The sequence below is a fragment of the Cyprinodon variegatus genome, unplaced genomic scaffold (assembly GCF_000732505.1).
Source record: "Cyprinodon variegatus isolate N-32 unplaced genomic scaffold, C_variegatus-1.0 Scaffold499, whole genome shotgun sequence".
In the NCBI taxonomy this organism is placed as follows: Eukaryota; Metazoa; Chordata; class Actinopteri; order Cyprinodontiformes; family Cyprinodontidae; genus Cyprinodon; species Cyprinodon variegatus.
This window is the reverse complement of record NW_015150952.1, coordinates 47506-62707: the sequence shown is the minus strand read 5'-3', so window position 1 is coordinate 62707 and position 15202 is coordinate 47506. Positions and strand designations below refer to the sequence as shown.

General features: G+C 38.8%; 1 protein-coding gene across 1 annotated transcript in view; it reads right to left on the bottom strand.

Moving 5' to 3' along the window:
- The window catches only part of LOC107094665 (exocyst complex component 6B-like), a 136959-nt gene that overhangs the window by 85207 nt on the left and 36550 nt on the right, over positions 1–15202 (bottom strand). The window contains exons 7-11 of the mRNA XM_015390432.1: positions 13996–14175; positions 10926–10994; positions 4449–4532; positions 1929–1975; positions 245–439 (exon numbers count right to left, since the gene is read on the bottom strand). Coding sequence (XP_015245918.1) covers positions 245–439; positions 1929–1975; positions 4449–4532; positions 10926–10994; positions 13996–14175 — 575 coding nt within the window. The remainder of the gene's footprint in view (positions 1–244; positions 440–1928; positions 1976–4448; positions 4533–10925; positions 10995–13995; positions 14176–15202) is intronic.

Genomic DNA, 15202 nt, shown 5'->3' with positions numbered 1-15202 from the left:
TCCTCCTTTCCTCCTCCTCCCCTTCATTCCTTCCTTCATTCCTTCCTCCTCCTCCTTTCCTTCCTTTCCTCCATCCCATAAAAATATGTTTATTAGTATAAAGTTAAGGTGAATGCTGATCCCTCCAGTTCATGGGTCATTATTGGTAGTTCTTCCTATGACTCAGTACTCATGAAGTAGCTCTTAAAAAGGTTGGTGACCCCTGGTCTAAGCTGACAGCACAATCAACTTTGGTTATCACCACCTTAGAGTAAACAGTGGGGATAATCGGTGAAAAGGAGTTGGATGATTGATGATAGGTATTTTAGAACATCTTACAGAGTGCGTCCTCAGGGCAGCAACAATTTTGGACAAGGCCAACTCCCAAAGCTCCTCCACGTAGGCTCTGTTCACCAATCCCTGCGTGGTGTGAAGGACGTGATCCTCGACAACAAAGAAGCTGGACAGAAGGAGAGAAACACCAAGACTTAATGAAGAATGAAATAAGGAATGATGAAGGGACAAAAAGCTGCTATAGAAACTACCAATGACTTTCAATGACACTCATGCAGCTTTTGTACATTTCCACAGCAGCAGCAGAGATGACTCGGAGCAAACAGTTCCTCCATCCCGCCAGGCGTCTAAAGCCTCCGCCGTCCAAGTGTCACACTCGTCGATCACACACTGCGGTATTTTCCTGACATGATGCCTGACCGAACGGATCAAATCGTCCGCAAAGTGATTTTGGTTTCTGTCCGCTGACAGAACGTCTCAATCAAAGCGGTGCCCGCTCAGACTTGCCAGACCACAAAGAGCTGCAGTGAGGTCCATGGCTAGTTCTCTCTGCACATTACACACTGCTGCAAGTAGATGCCCACTTTTTGACTGATTTCAAACATTTTCTAACATTTAGATTTTGGTAGAAACTTTGGAAAACTTAACAGTACTAAACCTCAGATATTTCCAGAGGATTTATTACAGTATCTTGATCTCTCACTTGTAGATTATAAATTAGCCTTAGCACATTACCTCCCACTCAACTCAGAAGAGAAAAAACGAACCTCAAATCACCGGGCGCTTCATGTGCCGATCTGCTTTAGCCTATTTTGTTCAAAGGACATCGTTCTATAGGTTAATTCATTGGGAATCTCAAAAAGCAACACTCATACTGCTGTTTTTGTTCAACAGAGAGAAGTTTTTACTCCTGTGATAAACTTAAACATTCAACACATCAGCTGAGGCCTAGAGAGTCTGAGCATCCCTTATTTACTCATATTTATTAATCCCTTACACATATTTATTGTAGGAGGAGAAAAGCATAAATAAAAGGTAGGGAGTGGAGAAAATGGGTAAGGCTATGAACAGAAAAGTATTGATAAAACAACATCAACAGACCCGACTGAAGAAGTGAAGAAAAAGACGTGGAGGGGCAGGTACAAAGAATAGCTGAAGTTATAGACGAGCAGACAGATAGGGTACGGGTTTGTTTACAAAAGGCAGCTTCTTCTACTCCTACTAAAGCGTTTCATTGAAATAAGACAGTTCTACGCATCCTCAAATGATTTAAACCGATCGAAACCTTTGTACACTTACACACACGTCATAATTGGATCATTTTATTTAGTGTCGTTGTAAATAAGGGATTTTGAATTTCCGATCAGCCAAGATTTAGATCGAATCGAGGACATTTTCAGCATGCTAATAAGCAGAAAAGATGTCAAACGTATAACTGATATTTGAATAAAAGGCTTCCTACTCCTAAATGTCATGAAAATGGTGACAACGCACACAGGATACCAGTTCTGGCTGAATGTATATCTAGATGATATCAGGAACTTTAAAATGCCATGTCACTTGGACATGTTGAGTACTTCAAGCTCTACATTTATAATAGTTTATTTAAGGAAGTGATAAAAACGGCAGAGCTTACTGATAAAGAGTGGACTTACCCAACAATCTGATTGAAGTACCGTCTGTATCCCTCCAGGGTTTCATGCTAGAGAAGGGTAGAAAAAAAGGAAACAGAAGATGGCGGGAGAGGAGAGGACAATTACAACAAAAATGAAAATGACCAAAATAAAAGCGTTGACCAGGAACGATCCAAAATCTGCTTAAAACATCTTCGCAGAGTGCAAATTGCAAGAAGAAAGCATGTTTATGATGTCTTATACTGTGCTGTACTGTAAAACTTAAAAAAAAAATAAAAATAGTGCAAATACCTTTATTCTGGAAACTTCAATGTTTCTGTGACAGCACTAAACGGGGCTCCCACAAGTTTTGTTTTAAAATTATGGACTTTTCCAAACCAGGCATGCTAAATTTGTTGTCTGGCCAATTTTATTTCCATTCCCCAACAAAAAATATACCAAGCTGGGTTGTATGGTCTGTATAGCCCCCTAATCGCTAATCAACATGATCCCGAAGCTGGCCTTCTGAGTTAGCAGTGAGGTCAGAGAATATTCCCCTGCTTTTGGGAGCCTGGACCAACTTGGATCAGCGCTTTTCCTCAGCATATAATTCAAATATCTTTCAATCAAGTATATTTTAAAAGATATTTTAAATAGGGGCAACTCTAACCACTCAGGAAGTGGCAGTAAACTGCACCAAGGATTTCCAAAGATTTTTTACATGATAAACTGCTGGCTTACACAAAATTGCTGTAAAAGGACATCAACTTTAGAAATATCATGGGATTTTTTATTTTTATTTTTTTTTTTTAGAATCAGCTCATCCAACCAAATAGCCTCCCCTTTTATTTTGAAAATTTCCTGGATCTGATTTACTCTTCCTGCTTCTGACTTCCTGTCTGACTGATCCAGTATTTAGAAATGCAAGGATTTTGCTCCATCCAATCAGTTCACATTTCACATTGGGCTGTCCGTCATGCAGCAGCACCATGCTGCCAGTGGGAATTAGTCCAACATTTAGATGGTGTCTATTTGCAACAGACAGGAAAAAGCACAGTCTGTTTGAATGAAGGCTTAGACAGATTTCTGTTAGTTTACTTAACTCCCGCCCATTAAATGTTCTCCATTTTACTTTTGGTGAAACATGTTACCCCTTAGCTTGACTTTTGACTTTCAAAATAACCATAGACTTGACAAAGAATAGCTGCTAGCAACATTGCTAATACAATAGGGATTAATTTATATTTGCCACATTCTCGTTCTCCAGTTAGCTGTTCACTTATTCGACTGCTAATAGCTTCTAGCCCAACCATTTGTAACACCAACTTTAGCTAGTAGTTAGCCTTATCACAAAACCTGCTAACGTTTACCCCATGTAGCCTGTCACTACCCAATCCGTCCCGGAAGCACAATCCGTTCTGCTCATGTGCCATCCAGATAAACATCCGGGTCATCCTTGATTTTATTTTGTTAAAAAAAAGCTAAATGACGTTTTCCTTTTAATAATGTAATAATAATGTATTTCTTGAGGAAATAAATGCCTTAAAATCGTTTTTATCAGTTGCGTCTGCCCGATCTGCACCGGAAATGCGATCCTACGCTACTTCCGGGAGCCAGCTTTTTCGGCTTTGGATTTAAACATAATACTAGTGTTTTTAAGTTTTATGTTTTCATTTTGTTTTAACCTTAAACTATAAAGTGTGTAATATAAAGAAAGAAACAACTAAAAAGCTTTTAAACATGGTTTAATCATATGTTGCCGGACTGCTCTGAGTATATCTGATGATGACGTCAAAGAAGCAGTTTAACGAATGCCGCATGCGTGGAACGGATCGTGCTTCCGGGACGGAACGGAGTGTGACATGGCTGTCAACCTGACTGAATAGCTGAATAGCTTTTACCCCAACTCTACTTTGCTGTTGCTTTTACCAAGAGTAGTGATTAGCTTGACTGTTAGTGGCTGTTAAACTGACACCTGTTAGCTGTTATGTTTAATTCTGTTAGTTTAGCAGTTCATCCTTTGTAGCTTTTAGCTTAGCTGTAATTAGCTTTACATGGCCATTAGCTTTAATCCAGATTAGCCAACTATTTAAGTCGTTGATAGACATCAACTTACCTCCAGTTAACCATTAAGTTGATCTTTAACTAGCTTATATCACAAATTCTCTTTAAACTGATACGCTGAGTATTAAATGCTAAATATTGAACAGTGATGAGTGTCCAAGCAAATCTCCAACAGTAAAAATATCTGATTTACGACTTCTGATTTATTCTGGCCCCAATCTCAGCCCAATTTAAATATGCCAAAAGTAATATAAAAAGCTTTATATACTCCTATTATTGTTAATTTAATACAGCAAATATTGGTTAAATGTAGCAGTCTTTTCCTTTGTTTTATTTATACAAATGTCCAACTTTTTGACATTTGTTAATGTGCTTACTAGCAGGATCAGTGAGTCAGGTTGAGGGGTGTGTGTACCGGAGAGGTGTGCGAAGGATTCAGTTAGATGTGTGCGGATAACAAAGTGCCTCCTTAGCAACAGTGACAGTGCAAGTTCATACCATGTTAGAGTGGGGCTGCAGCACAAGGCGAGCCTGTTTCCTCCTCTGCTTCCTGTAGTAGTTCTCAAACACATCACGTAAACCCTAAAACATAAAACCAGGGTTTAAAAAAAAAAGAAATAACAAAATAAAAAAGGTGGAAATACAGAAAAAAGCAAGAGTATAAGTTTGCAAACTTTTACACCAAAATCTAATTTCCGACTTAAATAAACAAAATGAAAAAATAAAAAAAAAACTTTGGGGTATGATTGGTGTTTATGCTTGACAGGGTTCAACGTTTTCTCTACCAGGTCATTAATACAAGTTCAACTGTCCTCTGTGTGGCGGATTCAGTTTTAGCCGACTCCATTGGACGGCCTTCAAACCACCCTCTCTTTTCCATTACACAGAAGCTCTTTATCTCTTATCTCTCTCTGGGCTGTATTAGAGTCTGTTTGAGGTCTGAACCCAGGCCCACAGTCACCGCTGAGGTCAGAGATAAAAGCGTTAAACCAGAACCCCTCAGCAACTGACCAGACCACCACGGATAAACTCGCATACTTTACTCTGCTGTGTTGACCAGCAGCTGTTTTCATTGCGATAGAAGTCGGGGAGAAAACAAATGAGCACATTGGGTTATTCACTAATGTCTACATGACAGTTTCTGCCCCAATTCCTCCAGTCCGCATAGTCAAATACATAGATTTATTTTTGTAATAAACCCAAAGTTTTATCATCTTTAAATTGATTTATGCAAAAACGTGCATTTGTTTGGAATTATGCGTTTTATTCAGATTGGTAATTATGGTAACGCCTTCTTTAAACAGTACACCAATAACCATGTAATAACATGGTAATAACATAGCAAATCGCACTATAGCACTTGGTAACAAGAAAAACTTTTTTGGGGTGATTAACCCAAGATTAAGGTATATGATTTCAAAATAATAACTTGCATGTGATTATGAAATGTCTTAATTACCATTAGGTTACCAGGTAACATTTTCTATTATTGGCCACCACCTACCAATAGAAAACTGAACTCAAGTTACATATAAATAAGAGTTTATTTAAGAAGATTGGCTTCCTGTAGGTTTGGTTTTCTGTTAAATACAAAGTAAAAAACTGCATTTTAACAGATAACACATTCATTTATTGCTGTCTGTGAAATTAATATGAATCTTGAAATCTAAGAAGTCTGACTTTACCTTGTCCGCCTAAAATTTGAAGCACAGCACTTAGTACAATTCTCCATAAAGTTTTCTTGTTACCTGGTAATATAGTGTAACTTTCTCTGTTATTACCAGGTTATTACATGGTTAATGACGTACTGTATTAGTAAGAGTTACCGCAATTATAATGTCTATATTTAGGCTGCCCAAGTCATTGAAGCCAAATGTTTAAGGCAGCTGCGAGAATTTCCATCATACACCAAAACACACCTCAGAAACCAGAAAAAAGCAGGCAATTAACAACTCTGTATGCTAGCATCAAGGCGTTACTATCTAGTGCCCCTCAGGTCCAATTTAGCTTTGCATGTAACTCTATAAAGGGAAGAAAGACAAAAAATCCAGTACTTTTCACAATAAGCACAATTATTTGTACTTAATGCAGCAGATGGTATTCCAACAAAGCGTACACCTGTCTTGATAAAAAGCTAATTGGCTTTAGATTCAATTAACTACCTGAGACTGAACTCGAATATTTTTTTACTACTAATGGGATGCATTTTATTCCTTAATATGTACAGCAAAATTGTAGACTTAAGGGTTTGTTTACATGTAGGAAATCAAATGTACCGATATTATGTCGAATTTAAGCATATCTAATAACACGGCTCCTAGAAATTATCGGCAAAAGTACTATCGAACAGGCTCAGCTTCAGATCATTTAGACATTGTGTTTTTTAAGAAATTAATATGCAGGTGATATTTATGAAGAGTCAAGACTTAAAAATATTCTATACATTGTATTTTATTAAACAAGTACTTTTTTGATATTTTTAATTTAAATAATTGAAATGTTGATTAAAATGAAAAGTAATAAACATGTTTTATAAATGGGGCTTAAAAGAAGAGCATGACATTGCTTCTGTGCATAAGGAAACATTTTCATTTCGCTCTGATTTTGGGGGGAAATTAACACTTTATATAGTTTCCAGTTGAAGTAAGCAACATTTGTTTTTGTTTTTTTGTTTCTTCAATAGAAAATCTTGGCTGATGGATGTCAGCCGAAAACAAAAAGATACAAAGAAAAAGCATTTTCACAAGAAAATCATTGTAGGCATTGTAGGAGTCCTAGATTACATCTTTGAACTCTGTTTAGTTTGATGTTGTTCGGTGAAAAAAGTTGCTCTAATTCTTCAATTCCCAGTTTGACCCGTAGCTGAACAATGAGCATTCATGGAGCCAGCGGCAGCAACCGGCCGTGAACTCTTCGTTTTACGGCCCTGAGATCCCAGAGAGGGGAACTTGGGCAGGGTGAAGTCCAGGCCTGGGATGATGCGATTATGCTGTGACCTTTGTACCGCCGCAGAAACAAAGGGGGTGAGAAGATATGCAGAGACAAAAACAAACACTTTTTTTAATTTTTTTTTATTGGTCCAAGTGGGTAAACACCTGATCAGCCAGGAATTCAACCCTGAAATTATAAACTATATCTACAATTCTCAATTATGCATTTAAAGAAGTTTAATTTAAAAAAAGTTGCAAGAATAATGAATAAAAGCCCTACTCAGGCCAGGATAATGATTTAGGGTTTAGTTCAGGTTGTTTAGACTTAGAATCGGACAACTTTTATTGTCATAAATAAGTGTATACATTTCGATTTACAGCTCCAATGAGATTTCCATTTCTTGAAGTGCAGCAGTGATCAAATGTAAACAGTGTGGGAGGAAAAATACATGGTTTTTATAACCAAGACGAGTCTTTGACGCATTTCAGTGACTTTTTTGTGTGATGAACCACTTTTTTTTCTTTTTTTCGCCATGTTTCCCCTAATTTTTGCATAACAATTAATAATTTCCAGACCGAGTTAGTTTGAACAGGGCAGAATATGTTGCCTTTCAAGATCTTTTGCCTCCTTCATCTCGTTAAACGGGTCCTTTCTTTATAAATATCTTGATTTTACAAGTCTGGTAGTAAGCAGGCCAAGGAAACAAATGAGGATTAGTTTGTGGATGGATGGTTGACTTGGAGAAGAAGAAAGTCCTATTTTGCTCCTTCTACATTTTCCTTTCTTTAGAACATTTCCACACTGGAGAATCATAAAAAAGCAACCTGCACCATTTTCCCTTCTTTTTAAGGCAGTAAAGCCTCGGTGTGTGTGTGCTTGATTTTCCTTCACTTTATTCCAACCAATGGATCCATTTAGAAGAAAGTCTAAGCTCCGATTCTCAAGAAAGAAAAAAAAAAAAAAAAGGAACTCGCTGTCAGCCTCCCCTCCTCTCTGCTTGGTTATGTTTACATCAATCATAACTCGGTCCACATTGCCACATGAACTACATGCGAGGGAGTAACAAAGGGGTATTGTTCGGCCTCAGCGCCGCTCAACGACTGGTTGAAAAACGTGGACTCGAGGCTCGGAAAAAACGGTGAACAGAGAGAGGGGAAAAACCGGCTGATAGGAAAGAAGATTCCTCATCCAGGTTCCCTAGAAAAACAAATGAAAGCGTTCTGCTGTGAGCATGTGAGAGCAGTTCGCTCTCAACCTAAACCAGGCTTTCAGACGGCATCCATCTAAAAAGCTGGAAACTGAGCTGCAGAATATGTTCCTTTCCAACGTGAGCAGAAACATCAGAGCTAACAGAGCGGGTGAAGCTGACCTCAGGGGTCAGCAGGTCAATCCTTTCAACACCTTCCTCATGCAGAACATCCTCCTCCTCCTCTTCCATCAGTTCTTCTCCCACAGTAGCTAGCTCCTCTCTCTAATCTCAATCCTTCTGTGTTGTGTTTTCTACCTCACCTTCCTGTTTTTGCCCTTTTGGCCTCCCCATGACCACGTCCCCCCCTTCCCTCTCCTCCTTATCGCTCCTCAGCTGCTTCACTCTCTCCTGTCCTTTCTACTGCTACACCTCCAGCAGCCCTTACCCTCCCAGCCCCAATTATTAAATCCTCCTCTAATTTGTTCTTTATTCGCATTCTTTCCTCTCAGTGTGTTAAACCAGCATTAAAATGCTTCCTACCAAACCCTGCTCCTCATAGATATCTAAATAAGCCTTTAAGCAGTACACAACAAGAGCTCCTCATCCATTTCTCCCAGGCTTTGCAGCTTTTTACTTGCCTGATAAACCAGACTAAATGTGAGATTAAATGTGTAATTTAGTCTGGATCTGATGAATGAGACATCGGAAGATTGTTGATGAGACCAACCCGATGTTTTTCAAACCATGTCTGCACCTATTGGCCAACGCTGTGATCAATGAGGGCAGCTGACTGTGACGTAGTAAGCGCGACAGAAAGCTGGTGGGGGAGTGTAAACGAACAGCCTGTCGGTGAAACGGCAAATATGTCCTTCTTAAAAATGAATGAACGTAGAGCCTCTTCCTGCTCATGTTTCAACGAAGTCTAATCCTAAACTGATTCCAAAGCTGAGTCAAACGAGAACTGTTCAATAGTTGTTGCCATCTTCCTTGTTGTGCTTTCTCCAGCGTCGTTCAGCTTTGTCGTCACGCCCTCAAAATCCCGCCCGCTTTGCATCCAAAATTTTCAAAACGCATCTCTGCGTTGTGATTGGCCAGCCAGTTCTATAGCCTGGGGCATTGATTGAGGCTAGACCACTCGCAGGCAAAAATTATTTTGGCCGCTTGGGGCTGGTTTACTAGGCTAGCTTTAATTAAACATTAGTTTAACAATAGAGAAAATGGAGGGAAACATCAATGTGTAATGCTTTGATCTAAACCAGTTGTTTTCCAACCTGCTCTTCAGGACCCACTGTCTTCCTCCTACACCTGTAACAAATACAACTGATCTCAATAAATGTTTGATTAACAGGCTTCTACATTCGAAGGCACCCTGAAGAGGCAGTGCAATCATTTAAATAAAGGACACATCTAAAACATGAGGAGCAGAAGGCAGAGAACTTTCCTACCGTCTCTGGCATGTTATATGTCATTTTCCTCATTGTGAAGGATCAGGTTTTCTTTGACTTACTCCCGTGTTTAGCTCCATTCATCTTCCCATCAGTTCTGACCAGCTTTCCTGTCCCTGACGACTGGTGATGGATCATTAGGGCTGAGATGTCTCATTATGTATTTATTACACAAACAAAAAAATTTTCTTGACCAATTCCTCTACTTGAGTAACGTCATTCAGTTTGGGCGTGTTTTAGGTCCATTTCTACTCGTTCCATCATTAGATGATGAACGGAGCTGAGCTCTGTGGGACATAAACGGATTAGGATCTTTAATTACACTCCTCCGTCTCCCTGACCCGTCTCTGCTGTGTTCTCTGGCCCTCGTGAGGCTTTTTGTTCCCTAATGTTCTCCAGCAAAACTTCTAAAGCCTTGAAAGAACATCTGGATCCACGCAGAGGTTAGATCAAACAAGGATTGCTTTTATCTGCTAATTAGCCGACTTCTGAGGCGACTGGTTGCGCTAGATTTTATTTAGGGTTGTCAAAGTGAAGGAAGTTGCTTTAAACGCCATAAAATGCTCAGATTTCTTCATATACATTGTGAAAGCCGTATAATCAGCTGACTAATCTTTATAAAATGGAAACAGTTTGAGGAGCAAATACCTTTTAAAGGTGGAGTTTATAAAAAAAAAGCAGCTTCAAAACATTCATCTCCTGTCCATCACCTGTCTAAACCTTATAGGCTCAGTGTTTTTCCTCCTACACTCCCTCCATCACTTCTTCCTCTCTAATCCTCATCTGCTTTTCTTTCCTCCCTCCATCGTTCTCCTGTCTGTTGGCTTTCTCCTTCCTGTCAAAGTTCATGCACTTCCTGTTGCTGAACCCCCCCCCCTTAAGACACACACAGACAATCTCACAGTGCAGAGAAATGCCGACCCTGTGGCCGAGCTGGCCCGGTCACAACCCCTGCAGGCAAACATACAAACACTCAGTCAGGGCCCGAAATGTGCAGCTGACCCCGCCGTGGCCCACTCAACACCTCCACCCGCGTCGCTTTCGCTCAGACTGAGAAGAGACACGCAGCCAGGTTGGAGCGAAGCCAGGCCTGAGCTGGAGGCCTCAGAGAACACCAGCAGCAGCAGGAGGAGCCCCTCAGCACACAAACCTCCTGCAGTCTGAAGGCAACGCTGCGGATGATTGTCCAACTCAATCTGTGTGATAATGCCATAGACTGATCAGACGCATTCTACTCAGTTTCATCTGCACTTTTCAGCAGAACAGGTCCTTTAACCGGCCAGTTTAAACCAGCGGCGGTGTGCATGAGCCAGGCAGAGATCAGAGGTGGATTATGACCAGAGGTGGAAATGAGTTTGCTGTTATTTTGCTTGTAGGAAGGAAGCGAGGACATAAAGAGGAAGGACTCACCAACACAGTGTAGATATGGAGGCAGCGGTAGACTGGGGAGAAATCGACCAAGTCCTGAGCTCCTGGGACCTGAACACAAGCACAAACCACAACCTGTTTCATCCCAACTCAGTCAACAAGGGGTTAGACTTTACAGCTTTTAGTTTCCCCACAATCGATATGTTGCTTTGCTTTGCTGGAACATTTCAGACATTTGTAATTCTCTGTTTAGTAAACTGAGATTTAGTCAACCAGAATATAAAAGATGCCCCTTCTTAATCTGTCTTGGCCAAATAAGTACATCTTTCACTAAATACTTTGAGTTAAAACAACAGCATGTGACACTCTCCAATCCAGATTTATTCATCTGGGAAAGGAGAACAATCACTTTAAAATGTGTTGTTTTCATTGGCTTTTCAATCTGGGAAGCTTGTGCACCAGGCCAGATATTCAATAGTAATATTTCATCACATTAGGGTTGCAACAAATTATTATTTTGCAAATCGATAAATCTGTAGATTAATTTTTCAATTAATCAATGATTAATCATATAGCAAAAGGTTCTGACTTTTTATTAAATTAAACCAGCTGAAACTAAAAATTTTCCTCTTAAAGAGTTCTGAATCTTTTTTTTATTTTATTTTTTTATCTAAAATGCAAAATGTTTACATAATTTTTTTTTACAATCTTGGTATAAAAAACTGCTCTAAATGTGTTGCTTTGTTAGCTAAAAGAACATTTTATAGTCTCTATACTCCCGATAACGACCCCTTTTTGATAGTTCTTCAAATGTCATTATATTCTCCACCTTGTTTTAATTAAAATAAGGGACATAAAAATAAAAAAAAAAACAATGTGGTTTAGCTGTAACATGAAACAGATGGTACATTTCTAGTCAATTGTTTATGATTTTTTGTTTTTGCATTTTTCTACAGATTTGACAGAGCTCTACACCATGCTAAATTAAAATTTACTCCTCAGCATCTGAAGCTTTTGCTTTCTTTAAAAATAAATAAATAAATAAATAAACCAAATGAGGTAAATCAAGCGTTTCAGGCAATGATGGAACAGAATGGATGCAAACAGGAGGAAAAATCCCCAAAAACCTGGATTGAACCAAAACCATAGCAGATGAGGTGAACAGAGGTCAGTAAAGGTGAGGTGGGGCAATTAAAGGTTTAAAGAGAAAAAAAAAAACAAATAGAAAATAGAGGGATTGAAATAATAGAAGCAGCTGAACATAAAAAGCGCACCAAAAAAAGGGGTTTCGGGGGGTGTCATTAAATAAGGGAAGGGGAAGACTGGGTGGGATGGACGGCGGCTGGTTGGCATTCTGAAGGCCGTTGGCGCCAACTCGGTCGTAACCCTGAAGACTGCAGCGTTGGTCTTTGTTCTGAACAAGGTTCTTCACACGGAGAAGGTTGAGTCAAGTTTACAGGACGTCAATAAGCCATGGGGAACTGCAAACCGAATGCCAACGCAGGGCAGGTGGGGGTGACAAGTTCAGCTCAATTCTCCTCAGCTTCATTGTATTTTGCTTTCATCAAACGGGAACAACAAAGGAGCTCTGATCCTGAGAGGGAGAGCTGCAAGAGTTCAGGCTCGGAACGCCGCCATGATGACACCATGTTTGTCACCTATGGTGGGAACTAAGTGCCTGTTATTTCTGCTCTGCTTATAGTAAATACATTCCTGCTACATATTTGAACCGTAATCAGCCAGTGTTGTGTCTGAAGACAACAATTAAAGGTTCAGACCATGAAAACAAGGAAGGTTTTCAAACTAAAGGAAATTTAAATGCTTAAATGGCCCAAACCCTCAAACAAATAGTGCTTTTAGTTTGTTTAAATTGGCTTGATTTTTTGTTTTTTATTGTAACTCAAGTAAACATTAGGAAAAAACTAAGTCAAGTTGTGTTTAGAAAGGTTCCCTAAACCGCTCATTAGGTGGAGATGGACTCCCATTAAAGATGACGTCAGGCAGTGCTACGATTGCACCAAAAATATGAAATAAAAACTTAAATTAAACAGCTTATTAAGTGTAGTCTTAAAAATTTACATTCTTTTAGAACCCTAAATGTTTATTTATTTATTCATTTATTTGATTAGTTAGTCTGCTCAAATAAATATCTAACCAAAAACAAATATATCATAGCAAAATAAGAAAAAACTGTTTAAACTGTTACAAAAATGATAGGTTTATAAAATGTTTCTAAAATATGGTCAAAAGTTTCTTTTTACATAACACTTTAATAATTCTAAAACAGATAAAATAATTGTTACACTTTAATTATATGTTTTAATAGAAATATTTTTATTTTTTAAAACATTTTATCTTCCTAAATTTTTAAACATTTTAAAATGAACCTTTAATTTTATTATTTTTCTATTTTCTTTTGTTATTACAAAAAATATAAGCATTCTGTTTTTTTTGTCACTTATATTTTATTATTTTTGATCATAGAACACACATACAAATAAAAAGGAACAAAGTAAACTAATATGAACATGTCTGGGTAATACCTTCTTTTCAGTTTTTCTGTTTATATAATGTCAATTTTTCCCATTTTTTTTTTTCATCTGTGGTTTTTTTAGTCTCAGTCTAGTGTTAGTTTTTGCATTCTGTTTTAATCCAACTACATTACATTTTTTAAACTATATTTTTCTATGAATAATATAATTTGTCTATCCTGTTTTCATCTAAAGAAAAGCCTTTAACACACATCTGAATGATGTCTTTTTGTCAGCAGATCAGTGTCTGGATTTTACGCCATAAATAAACAAAATAAACACATACATAAATAAATAGATGGGTTTGAAGAAGAAAGGAGGATGAACAGAGGGAGTAGCTCTGGTTTTAATGGAGGATGGGAGCCAGGCTACAGCGGTGGAAAATATGCGAGTGTGAAGGTTGAGAAACGAGCTAAAGGGAGCAGGAGAAAATAATGTTGAGATGTGTGAAGGACTCCATGTTCATGTAAAGCTGATGTAATAGCTCATTTATGATGCAGTTTTATTTCAACCATTAACCAGATCAGAGGCTCAGATGTAACTTCAACACTTGGATGCGTTTGTGGCGCCAACATGCTCACCTCTTCCTCCTCCTCATCCTCCACGTCCAGAATACCAGAGTCCTGTTCAGACATGGGGCTGCCGCCGTGTCCGCCGCTCTCTGTTCCCGCCGCCGCCGCCGCCTCCTTTCTGCTGCGCCGACCAATCAGGGCCCTGGGCTGAAGGGTGACGGCGCTGTCCAGCGAGCGCTGGAGCTGAGCCTGAACAGAAACGCACATCAGAAGGCAACGAAGGTCAACCTCAACTCCCAGAAACTGGCTCTTTTTAGTGTCCTGGGAAAGGTTGCCCTGCATTGTTTGCGTCTATTCCAGTTATTTCCTACATTTCCCAGAGAGCTTTTCAAGTGGCTAAGAGGAGAGGTGGGAAGCTTTTGGCTCAACTTCAGAGGAAGCTGATGGAGGTTCTTTGATTTTAAGGGTCTGACACCAAAACCAGATGTTGGCTGATAACAATGATACACCGTCTCTGCAGAAGCTGCCCAACATCTGTTCCGGCTGCACTTCCACAGGTCAGACACAGGAAAAGTACAAAAAAACGAGAAATCAAAGGCAGACAAAGGAAAATTCAGACCCTGATACGGCAGTGACTGGGATGAGAGGTCAGCGGCTCCTGCTAGGGCCTGACTAAAGAACAAATACGTTGGAAAACACCAGGGAGACGAATAGTGAAAATGGAGAATGATAAGTTAATTAAATTGGGCTGAAGAACATTGATAGATGACATGTTAATTGCTCCTCATGCTTGACGAACGCTGATAACCTACGCTTTTTTATTCTGGGATATTCAGAAGAATAACTGTCCCAAAAATAAAAAATATAAAACAAGTCTGCCACTAAAACCTAGTAATCTATTTGATTGATGGTCCTGTAATTAAAACAAATGTGCAATATTTCAAACATTTGTATTAAGCAGACTAACTAGAATAAAAAAGGATTTCTAACATATTTCTATAGCATCCTGTGTTTCCGTCTCCATACTTCTTTTCAGGCATCTGATCCAGACATAAACTGCAGATGAATTTTTTATTTTTGCTTCGATGTCTTTTTATCTTTTCTAATCTTTTAAACGGTCTGAGATAAATTCACACAATATTTTTATTTTAAAGAACTTTAAGTTTCTTGACCAGTGAGGGTTGCTATTAAAATACATCTTACTGGCATTACTAACTCCAGTCAGATTTGAAATACATGAAAAGTATAGTTTTAATAAAATATATTAAACAAAGTA